Source organism: Montipora foliosa, chromosome 13, assembly GCF_036669935.1.
Source record: "Montipora foliosa isolate CH-2021 chromosome 13, ASM3666993v2, whole genome shotgun sequence".
Taxonomy (NCBI): Eukaryota; Metazoa; Cnidaria; class Anthozoa; order Scleractinia; family Acroporidae; genus Montipora; species Montipora foliosa.
In genome coordinates, this window is record NC_090881.1 from 36,964,759 (window position 1) to 36,977,020 (window position 12,262).

The following is a 12,262-nucleotide window of genomic DNA, read 5'->3' on the forward strand; positions in this document are numbered from 1 at the left end:
TGATGTAGCGTCTGTAGTTGCTGTGAAGCTTGTAGCTGCTGAGGGTACAATGTGTAAGTGCTGACAGTAGCTGTAGTTAATGTAGTACCAGTAGTAGGTGGTTTCTGTAAGTGCTGACGGTACAATGTGGGGAGTACTATAAAAGTTAAAGTAAAGGTAAAGTAAAGCGAACCCCATATTTAATGTCGATAAATTCGCTAACAGTAAATTTAATTACTGACAAACCTGAGGTTGGACGGTTTTGCGCTGCACATTTTACTGCTCCCATCGTCCATCAGTGCTCCGTTTTACGGGTATTTAAAGCTAATTAGTTACACGGAAAAGTCGAAACAAGAATGCGAGATCCGGGAATCGAACTCAAGACCTCTTGCACAAAGGCCGCGCACTAACCGACTGTGCCATCCTTGCTTCTCTGAGTATATAATATACTTGGAGGAAGTATATTGCAGTTGTAGCGGTAGCAGCTGCAGTAGCTGAGTGGCTGTAGTTGCAGTAGTACCGGTAGTTCCTCGAAGTACTATAGTAGCAGTAGTTAATGCAGTACCAGTAGTAGTTATAGCAGCCGTAATGCTGTAGTACCGGTAGTTCCTGTAGTGGCTGTAGTAATTGTCATACCGGTAGTAGCTGTAGTACCGGTAGTTCCTGTAGTGGCTTGTAGTACTGTAGTACCAGTAGTAGCTTTAATTGCTGTAGTATCGGTAGTTCCTGTAGTACTGGTAGTTGCTTAAGTAGCTGTCGAAGCTGTAGTTGATGTAGTTGCTGTAGTACTGGGAGTTGAGTAACTGTAGTACCTGTTGCACCTGTAATAGCTGTGGTAGCTATAATTGCAGTTGTAGCTGCAGCAGCTGTAGTAGCTGAGTGGCTGTAGTTGCAGTAGTACCGGTAGTTCCTATGGTAGCTGTAGTTGCAGTAGTAGCTGTAGTACCTGAGGTAGCTGTAGTAGCCAAGTACCGGTAGGCTGTAGCACCTGTAGTAGCTGTGGTAGCTATAATTGCAGTTGTAGCTGTAGCAGCTGAGTGGCTGTAGTTGCTGTAGTACCGGTAGTTCCTGTAGGTAGCTGTAATTGCAGTAGTAGCTGTAGTAGCCCTAGTGGCTGTAGCACCTGTAGTAGTAGTTGTAGTACCTGTAGTTTCTGTTCCCAAAACTGGAACTGTCTTTTCGAGCAAAAATAAGTTTTTAGTTACAAATCTCGGACTACAAAAACATTGCACAAAACGTCTTCAAAATAAGGCTCTCGTCCAAAACAAAAAGATACACGAATCTTTTTGTAACCGCGACCTGGCTGACGTATAAATGTTCAAAAAATATCTCGCGCCCAAATTTCAACTACGCTCACAAATAGTAAGAAAAACCTAAACATTCTTGAACAGTTTCTGTATAGTTATTGAAGCATCTGTAGTTGCTATAGTATCAGTCTGTAGTAACTTGTAGAAGCTGAAGTACCAGCTGTGGTGTTTGTAGCATCTTTATCATCTGTAGAACATGAATACATGAAAAATATTATGCATTATCAAATGGGAACTCGGAAAAATCTTAGGCCCAGATGGGCCTCGGGTTTTTGCGAGTTCCATTTGATGATGCATAATATCTTTCATGTATTTCTCACAGACATGAATTGCCTTCAGTATCTGGAGTCGCTAATACTGAACGGTATTCTTCCTAATTTAAATACCTTTTTTTTGTGAGTATTAGTGAAACATAAGTGTATTAAGGCGACTGAGGCTGAGCTGTTAACGTTTCGGCAATCACATTGCCAAGTGAACCAATTACGGCTTTAAGAGGTTTGCTACACATATGAAATAACACTTCCTCGAAAAAGGAAGGAAGACAGGATCCAGAATACGATCTACATTTGCTGTCGCACAGCCCAGGTCTGGTGTCGTGACAGTTGCCGACTTCTGTTGCTCCTTGCGATGAGCTCAACTGTATTCTCTTTTACAGCTTTTTAAAACACCACAAATACTACAGCTACTACTGATGTTCAAGCTGTTACGGCTGCTACCAATGGAATGCCTACTACAGCTACTACACCTACTGCATATGCTATAGCTACTTCATGTCCCACAGGTACTACAGATACTACAAATATGACAGACACTGCAGATACTAAAGATGCTATAGAAACTGCAGATGCTATAGTTACTACAGCTACTACATCAACTACAGCAACTACAGCTGTTACAGCAATTACAATATTACCGCTACTACATCAACAACCGGTACTACAGCTACTAAATCAACTACATGTTCAGCTACTACAGCAACTACTGGAACTACAGCTACAGTACTATAGCTACTACACCAACTACAGCAAATGCAGCTGCTACAGCAACCACTAGTACTAGAGCCACTACATCAACTACAGTAACTACCGGCAGTACTGATACTACAGCTACTACATCAATTACATCGACTGCAGCAACTACTGGTACTGCAGCTACTACATCAACTACAGCTACTACAGCTGCTACCCGTACTACAGCTACTACATCAAACTACAGCTTCTACAGGACGTACCAGTACTACTGCTACTACATCAGCTACAGCTACAGCAGCTACAGCAGCGGTAGTAGCTGTAGTGGCTGTAATTTCAGTAGTAACGGTCGGTAGTTGCAAAAAGTAAAATCCGAAAATACGCCTCGGGGCTTATATTTTCAAAGGCGGTTAGGCCCTTTTCGAGGGGCTTATATTTGGAGGGGCTTATCTACTGAGGGAAATTTGCGTTTCCAAATCGATTGGGCTGGCCCTATAGTTGGAAGTAAATTTACCGTTTTTGCTTTGTTTACTTTGTATTTGAAGGCAATTTTCCAAGTACAAGCTCCCGAGGGGCTTATATTTGGAAGGGTGACTTAACGGAGGGTTTTTGCGTTACTACTTTGGGGGGCTTATATTTGGAGGAGTTTATACATGGAGGGGCTTATTTTCGGAATTTTACGGTACATCAACTACAACAACTACCGGTTCTACAGCTATTACAGGTAATACAGGTACTACGGCTAACGCAGCTCCTGAAATATCTATTACGTGTTCTGAAGTTACAACTACTGCAACAACTACAGCTACTGCAAGTGCAATGGATGCAAGGCAGAACGCAGGGAATAAACTATATATACTGCTAAGGACGTATGCTGTATGGTGCTCAGGACAAGCTCAGTAAAAATGAGTGAAATGTCTCGGCAAATAACTTAGAAACGATGCACCAAACAGACTTGAGACTTGGACGAGTTATTTTTGTATTAGTCTTTTGTAACATTTCATTTTCTTGGCTTCTTCCTTAGCACGGTTTCGGATTTTCTTTTTTATTGCGTGACAGTGAAAACACTATACATGTTAAATTTAAATTCAGGTTAAAAAAAAAAAATGATTTTGACCTACAATACTAGACATATTTAGTTGGAACATTGAGCGAATGGTCTAGAATCATCGTTTTACAAGATCGTAGCTTATACCACACCCCTCCCCACAATTCAATGTTGTGTCAGGATTTTTCGGGCGACTGCTAGTAGCTGTGAAAATCAACATTGGAGGAGGGGGAAACGAGTATTGTAGGTCATAATAATTCTAACCTAGGGTGAAAATGAAAGTAGTTTAAAAATCAACAAAAATCCATCAGTTATTAGCATGTACGTGTATAGTAGTAACTAACTCTGTGCTGGAAGTAAGAGGGGGTGTGGTTAGCGTAAATGTTTCATGAGCTAGTCTATAAAATCCCAATGGTTATTATTAAGTCTAAGCACTGATTTTAAATGGTTAGCATCATGGTTAGGGTTTGGCACACTGTGCATGGTAACCAATTCTGCTTTTCTATCTCAGGGGTTTTGAAAAGGGCATCGTTCATGGCTGAATCCCCTAAGGAGGGCAGAGGTCGACAATACCAAAATATCATGTTCAAAGGAATAATAAAATACTGAAACATACATACTTAGTTATCATTACTCCTTGCTCGATCTTTTGCTAACATTGAATTAATAATCAGAACTGTGACGTGACAAGCGTGACCATGGTCTAATTCGAGCCACGTGATCTTCAATTTGAGCAAGCAGTACATTTAGATTAAGAGGCGTTTACTTGTAATGTCCTCTTTTTTAATTTCAGTGCCACATAATCTTGAAGTTCGAACTTCTGCTTTTTGGGCCTTCCTTTTTTCATTTTTTTGTTATATTCTCTTTGTAGTTTGCATACTTTTTCTTGCAATAGTTTTCTTTTGCCTGATATTGTAACCTGTTTATCAATTTGGTTGTCAGCTTCTTTCACTTCTTCTCTGTTAGCAGCAGTTTGACTTTGGCGGAAAGACTAACTGCCGTGATGGGTTGAACTTCTGTGCTGCTAATACATTCGATTTTTTCTCTTTCTTTTTTAACGTGACAAGTGCTTTTCTTTAATTAAACTGCAAAAGTTTGCCTGTTCCACTAGACCCTGAGTCTATCGGTGGATTCCTTGGTTCACCACGAACATGTTAAATGTTGTGTTTGTTGCAAAGTCAGTCATCACTTTACTGACTCACAATTTTTTTTCCGAGAGCCATATTTATTTGAACTGCGGGGAGATTCAAGATGCTGATCATTGCAGTCATTAATTAATGTTACTTGAGCAGTAACGAAAGGAAGCCTAGTAGTGAGCCTGAAGCGAACGAACGAGGCAGCTGTCTAATCGGGAGAAGGGCACATTTTTCTTCGAATTGCAACGAATTGTGATTGTGTTAAGATCAAAGACGCAGAGAATTGTGGTTATGCGCGAATGGAGGAATTAAGACGCTTGGTCTGATCTTTTGTACGTTACACAGAAGATACTGTAACACTCTCTCTCTAACCCTCTCTCTGATAGTTTTGTTGTTGATTGGGGTGTTCCACAACGGTCCTGTCTTGGTCCTCTATCGTACATCATTTATTCCTCCAAACTCTTTCACGTAGTTGAACAGCACCTCCCAAATGCTCACTGTAATGCTGATGACTCTCAGCTGTATCTCTCAGCTGTGCCTTTAAGCCTGATGAATAGGCAAGCCAAAAAGATGCCATAACCGCGATGAAAAACTGTATAAATGATATCCGTTCATGGATGGAACATAACAAGCTGCTTCTAAATGATGATAAAACTGAATTCTTTTCATAGGAACCCGAGAGAAATTGTCTTAACTTGATATTTCTTCAATAAGATGGGAAATTTCACCGTGGGGAGATCGTGTGTTGTTAAGAACCTTGGTTCTTTTACTGATGACAAATTGTCCATGACTACCCATAAAAACAAACTTTGCAATGTATCATTCTCTACATCATACCTTGTAAAGAGGTTTGGCCTGGACGTACCTTCCTTTGCAGGATGATTGATTTACTACGCTGTTTTAGAAATGACAATCACCTAATCCGCTTGAATGCAGAGTTCAAGAAAGGCCTGCTCTGGTGGCTAGAATTCTTCAAGCAATGGAATGGGATAAGCTTCTTTCTCCTACCTTCACTACAGCCGCCCCAGCTGTGGTTGTTGGTTCGGACGCGTCTGGTTCCTTAGGTTTTGGGGCCTTCTTGGAGTCTGAACGGTTTAATGGTCGCTGGCTCCCTCAACAGGCTAGTTTATCCATTGCTTACAAAGAATTGTGCCCTGTGGTTCTAAGTGCCCATGTTCGGGGTCATCGATGGGATCGACAGCATATCCTTTTTAGAGTTGATAATGAGTCGCGGGACACAGCGATTATGCACCTTCTTCGCAGCTTGCTCCAGGTGGCATCCCAGTTTGCTTTCTCCTTTGGAGCAAAGTATGTGGCAAGAGTCAATTACGGAATAGCTGACGCTTTATCTCGTTTCCACTTAAAGATGTTCAGGTCCCTGGCTCCCAATGCCAAAAAGCTCCTAAACACAGATTCCTGCTCAGCTGGTGTTCTCCCTTATTCCAGATCTATAGACAGTCGGTGCTTGTTTCATTTATCAGAGGGCTTAGCTCAATCCATGCTGCTTTCAATCGGGTCGTTTATCTTACAGTGGGATACCGTGCCCAACTGATGAGTGGACGCTGTGTTTGTTTGCCACAATGCTTGCTGAGTCCATGCGTTTTTCCTCAATAAAGGTGTACCTTTCCGGCGTCCGCTCTCTTCATATTGATCAGGCTTTTGCAGACCCATTACAGAATTGCCTCATGCTCCATTAAGTCATCAACAGGGCTGCTCTTCCACCTCACAGCGACTTCCTGACTCCCCTGAAGTGCTAAGAATCGTTCGTTCAGCCTTACTTCTCTCACGCTATGATGATTGTATGTTTTGGGCCGCCTGTATCTCGGCCTATTTTGGTTTCCTGAGGTCAGCAAAGTTTACCGTGCCGTCCTTAAGGTGGCTCAAACCAGTTTCAACACTTTCAAGAGACCTTGTTGTTAGAAGGATTAACATTATAACACTTTATCACGTAAAAGCAATGTTATAGTACCATGTTAAACATCAGTTATTGCTGAACAAGATGCAGTCATTGTTGTGACGTAACAAGTTACAATGGCAACAGGAAAGCCTTGCAAAACACCCTATATTTTGGCTTTAGTTGGTCATATCTGAAAAACGAATGTGGTGATCCCAATTTTTTTATTGCACGAACGTGATCAGTAGGCCGAGATGAAACTCTCTGCAAAGTTTTAAGAAATTCTGTGGAGCGGATTCAGAGCTTAAATTTTCAATTAGTTAAGGTGGCTCTGAATCCGCTCCACAGATTTTTTTAAACTTTGCAGAAAGTTTTATTCTGCACTGCTGATGAAAAAATGGCGGTCACCGAGTTCGTTTTTGAGATACGAGCAGCTGAAGCCAAAACATGGGATGTTTTTGCAGGGCTTTCCCTCTTGCCACGGTAAGTATGGCAGTACTTGTCTCCACGGGGCAGTCGTCCAGGCCCTTATTTTTGTTTGCTAATGGTCAGCCGTTGACAAGACAAATTGTTTCTGATCGCTCACATTCCATCCTGCAACCCGTGGTTAGGTTGCCATGGTTAACTCTTGCCAATTCGCTAGCTTTGCTAATCGCCTTATTTGCAAAATGGCACCTACCCTTCGTTCATGTATTAACAAGTTAATAGCAGTATAAAAGATCACAGGTGTGTCATACCTGGAGGTAGCTTGTCTGCTTCCAGCCTTTCTGTGAATTTCAATGAATTGTTTTCACTTCTATTCCATTTCCAGCAGCGTATTTGCGATTCAGTGTCTTCATCCTCGAAAAAATAATTGTGGGGTAAGGCATCCCTCCTGTCTGCAAACTAACAAAACGCGAGGCATTTCATATTATTGTAAAGAGTACATTATACTGCTTCTCAGTGTAGAATTTCGTAAACGTACGCCTATCTGATAAACACTTGAAAACATGTAGCCCAGTAAGGCCAAACCAATAAAAACGAGATATAAGAAAACCTTTATCATTTAATGGTAACAAAGTTCAAAACAAAACTACAAGAATGCCACAAAAACTGAATCTTCTGATGCATACTGAACAAGTAATCGCAATGAGGAGTTTCACTTACATAAACAAATAAGGTCTTTCTCGTTGGTCGGAATGCAGAGGTAAATACCCACAAGTCACAATGTGTATGTGAACGAAGTTGTTTCACTGACATGTCGGATGATTTCCACTTCACTTGTATGGCCTTCTCAATAGGCATTTGAGTACAAACCCCAGCAAAAATATCTGAATTTAAGAAGAAGGGAAAATTCCACTTTTTCCCTGCAATGGTCCTGTTTTATCCAAACCAACTAAGTTATCAAGCGAAAAAGCCCCTGTCGAGGGCTTTACAGTGCAACGTGCCTTACCGTGGCCACCCAAAAAACTTTCACATTTGACAATTGCGTGTAAATACGTCAACTCAACAATCCATGCAATGGTATTCAACTTACAGCTCTGCGAACTTTACAAGGAGGCGTGACTGTCAATCAAATTCGCACATCCTTCTTGGCGGAAAATTTGTAAAAAACTTTGTTGGGTGGCCACGGTAAGGCGCGTCGCACTGTAAAATACAACAAACAAAGGTTTAACTTATATATTTGTTTAACAACTTAGTTGAATATAATAGAAAAAACACTATTATTTAATAATGGGTTAATGTGGAGAAGGACTTGATGCCCATACAAAACTTTACTCCTAAAGAGAACGGTGAAACATTTTGCACAGAACTGTAACGGGTGACATACCACAACATTAAGGCAAGAGGATGAAAGAAAGCAAAGAAAATTCTTTCTCCATCTGTTTTAACAGTTACGTCCTCAATTTTGGATATGACTTGAGACAGGTTGTTGTAGAAGTTCTGCACCATCAATTGCTTAAACTTTTGCAGCAAATTTCTGTTATCATCATGTTTACCGAGTCATTTGAGGATGCTGGGGTTGTGGGTATTTCTAAGCAAAACAGGAGCAATTGTAAGAAAGTGTTGCTTCATTCATGCATTTATTTGTACCTTCATTTAGTTGGTTCGACGGTTTAGAAGCAACAATCCTTAATGTGTGATCATTGTTGTTTTTGACAAGGCTGCTCTCTATCAGCCCAACTGGATAACTGCAAAATGATATTGTTGGCTGACATATTATGCTCTCTCTCGAAGCCAGAAACCTTTCATTTGCCGTGTGCAGATGACGTGGGATGTTTTCGCTTCCCGTAGCCAGTTGGAAAGCAAGTGCATAATTCAGACCTTTTACCACCTCAGGTAGACTAGAATCAAAGTGGCTGTCTTCGAGTATCAAAACTGTACTCTTTTGTTTCACGCCTTCTATGTTTTGTCTGATTCTCTGCATTGTCCCATTTTCAGCAAATGCACCCTTGACAATGGATGAAATGCTCTGGTGGGCTGATGCTTGAGTTTTTTCTGTTTGGAGGAAAGGAGTGAGTGTTACAGTTAATCATAACATTTCAAGGTGGATCACTATGTAAGTGCAAAATGGGTAACAACTGATTTGATCACCTCTAGAATAAGGCTCTAAAGTGTCATCCTCAGAAGTGGACCTTGATAGCTCAGGTGAATCAATCGACGATGTCTCCACATCCGCAAAATAGCAGGTATCAGAGTTATTTTCACTCCTGTCATCACTGCTTTTTTCTTCTGTGTGACCTGTTAGTTGGAGAACCAGGTGAGTGGAGACCCCAAAGAGAATCATCACAAGGTTTTTGAAAATTAAAATTAATTATTGATACATAAAGAGTGCACAAAGAAACCAGTTTTTAAACATATAATGAAAGTAAACTATTTTTTATTAACACTTTAAAGGAACCTCAGCCTTTGTAGCAAATTAGAGCTAAATTGTTTGCAATATTGGCTTATGCAATAAACTTATTGTTCTATAAAGACAAAAAGACAAAGCCGTTTCAGCAATTGAAAAAAATATTTGGGTGTCATCTACTTGTTTCTCAAACTTTCCTTTGTGCTGCCAGTTGGACTTAATTATGCATTGTGGTTGCCTCTATTGTTTGGTAACCTGTTGGGGAGGTGTCATTTCAAGAAGATAATAGGTGTTTTCTGTTAAACATGGAAAAAATAGCTTTATTCCAAGCAAAGTACAATATAACCCAAGATTTGTTCTGATCAACTTCTTCAGACTGGAGGTGCCTAAAAATACAGTTTTACATTTCACATCAATTACACCAGGGCATCTACAAAGTTAACATCTAAAAAGTTAATTGATTGCTGCATAAAAATATCAAAAACCAGTTTTCGATTTTTTTCTTTTTTCTCCAGTATGTCTACAATGTCTAAAAACACACCCACCCGCAAGTCTGTGTACCACTAAATCTTCAGCTCCGTTTTTCAGTGTTGTATTTTTAAAAGAAAACAATGGCTCCCATAAGCGGCCAACGACATAACTTGCAACTACAGTAGTTAAAGTGGAACTGAAGGCAAAAAAAGCATTTTTTCATTTGCACTTAAGATCATGCACAACAATTTTTTCAACTTTTTTCTGGTATATCCATCGTTTTTCCACCTAAAAAAAATGTTTTTTATCCGATTTTGGGCCATCAGCATTGCGGCTCAGAATGGAGGAATCAGCGGTCATTTTTGCAGCTTATGACATATCATATGGGGCAGACATGCGAGAGCGCCCCATCTGGAAGCAGCGTTTTTGACTGATGTTTGTTGCGAATATTGAGTCTGCGAAGAAACAGCAAAACAACGAAGAAAATATCCAAAGCAGCACTCATTTCTATTCATTACGAAATCTCTGTTCCTAATATCATACGTCACAGCAGGGTGCTGATTTAGTTTTTGAGCCCGCACTGAAAAGGCCGAAAACGCGGGAAAAGTCCAACTTCGAACGTAATTTTCTCGCAAAAAACAGAAAACGAGAGAAATAATCCGACACACTTACTTATGTTAGGCTTTCCAAAAACATTGTTGGAAAAATTGCTGATTTTGGCCTTCAGTTCTCCTTTAAGGTGTTTCTTTGGTTATCTTTTCGTGAACAACAGAACTGACCCTGATTAGCAAATGCAGAAAAAGGATAAAGTAGGATTCCCATGTGTGACTGAAAGTACAGTCAAATATTTTTTTCAAGCATCACAGAGCGAGTTTCAATCGAGTGTCGTAAAACCAAAACCAAAGTAATTACTTTGGCCAATCATAAAGGACAGAGATAATCCAGTAAACCAATCAAAACTCGAAGTAATTACACGTAGCCCACACAAAGCAAATGTGTGGTTTTGGTTTCACTTCTAATTGGTTGTAAAAATGGCGCGAGAACTTTGAACCAATCACTTAGTGAAGTTATGCAAAACCAATGCAATTCGCTAATTACTTTCGACACTCAATTGAAAACCGCTCTAGAAAACATGTTGAGCACTGTGATTTCAACAAATACTTACACCCTCGTGTTCGAGCTGCAGTAGCAGCTGCCTCAAGTTCTGGCCAGTCAATTACATGGGCCTCCTTTTGAGTAAACTCTGGCTCCTTAGAGAATCTGCGAATAAAAAAGAATTAAATAAGACTGGATGGGTGATGAACTTTTAAGGCCATAAACCCAACAACCCCTAACCAAAATACAAAAACATTTATAACACAATGACAGCATCATGATTTTTCGAGTGTTCTAAGGATGTCAATATCACTTGAGGAACTATATCACTGGAAAAAGAACAAGATGCCTAGTTATTTAAATATCTGCTGGGTAACTATGGAAAGTACCTCTAAAAACGGTATCTTTTTTCAGTTAATGTAAAGGTTGTTTTTCAAACCAGGCCCCCTTATCAATGGCTCTTGGCTGAGGCATAAATTCAGAGTTACTGCTTGGTTAATGAATTGAAATCAAACATTACGAATTTCTCAAATACAAATCATTTTTCAGTTCCTACAAAGGAAAAATTTTAATAGGTGCCTATGGCCAGAAATGAAAACAGGAAATCAACCACTTTTATGAAATAGTCACATTGCACTTATACCTTGTGGTTAAATCTTGCAAGTAGTTTGCCAAATCATCATGGCCATTTGCTCTGGCAACATCCTCAGGTAACTGAGCTCTGCCCTTGTAGGAATCAAAGACAATTTGTCCAGCAGAGGTGCTGAAGATAATCTCAATTAAATGTTTTTCACCTGTCAGTGCAGCTGTATAAACCAGTAACTGGAGAAATTGAAGTGAGTGTTGCTGTTTTGTTTGATTTGAGCAATCTAAAACAATTAATGGAACAAAAAGCATAAAAATTGCGTACTGTTAATTATGGCCAATCATACCAGTTTTGTGTTACAATATCTTTTACTATATTTGCATTTAAATGACAGTTCCCGTTTCGAAAATTAAAACAGAGCAGCCTTGCGTGCATGACGTTTAGTTAAAACATAGGTGCTTTATGAAATTGCAGTCCATGTGAAACATGGTGTCAGAATGGTTTTAAAACAACCCTTAACCTCTTTATAAGTTGCAAAACTAGTATTGGTGTAAAGTAGCTCCAATTACGAATTAAAGACAAAAAAAATTACTACCTAAGAGCGGGAAACTCCTTCGCAACCACATGCATTTACTACCCCTATGGAAGGAGGAACAGCTCAACTAGGACGTCTAGCAATTTATGCCAACAACTTCTCCAATTGTTAGGAGTTCTTTGGACAACAACGGGAGGACTACAAAGTGGCCATGGAACTATCTTTTCAGATAATAACAGTTAGATTACTTTTGCTGATATTGATCATGGGCAAAGAACATCTTCAAATTTTGAGAAAATTTGAGCCTCATGCCTCAGTAATGAGGCAGCATATTCAATTATTTGGATACAACAGAAGTGTATTTTTAACCCCAGTGAAATGTGGTTTATGAGAGGCATGTGTTCAATACATGC

The 12,262-nt window shown here is 39.8% G+C and overlaps 1 protein-coding gene across 4 annotated transcripts in view; it reads right to left on the minus strand.

Moving 5' to 3' along the window:
• Window positions 1–6,763: 6,763 nt before the first annotated feature.
• The window catches only part of LOC137982702 (uncharacterized), a 48,184-nt gene continuing 42,685 nt past the window's right edge, over window positions 6,764–12,262 (minus strand). For 2 of the 4 annotated variants that reach the window (XM_068829842.1, XM_068829840.1), the window contains exons 14-19: window positions 11,372–11,597; window positions 10,799–10,893; window positions 8,907–9,053; window positions 8,406–8,810; window positions 7,479–7,642; window positions 6,765–7,217 (exon numbers count right to left, since the gene is read on the minus strand). In XM_068829842.1, the coding sequence (XP_068685943.1) occupies window positions 7,053–7,217; window positions 7,479–7,642; window positions 8,406–8,810; window positions 8,907–9,053; window positions 10,799–10,893; window positions 11,372–11,597 (1,202 nt within the window). In that variant the 3' untranslated portion in view covers window positions 6,765–7,052. Of the gene's footprint in view, window positions 7,218–7,478; window positions 7,643–7,848; window positions 7,959–8,405; window positions 8,811–8,906; window positions 9,054–10,798; window positions 10,894–11,371; window positions 11,598–12,262 lie in introns of all 4 variants that reach the window. The other 2 variants (XM_068829841.1, XM_068829843.1) reach the window with 2 other exon arrangements.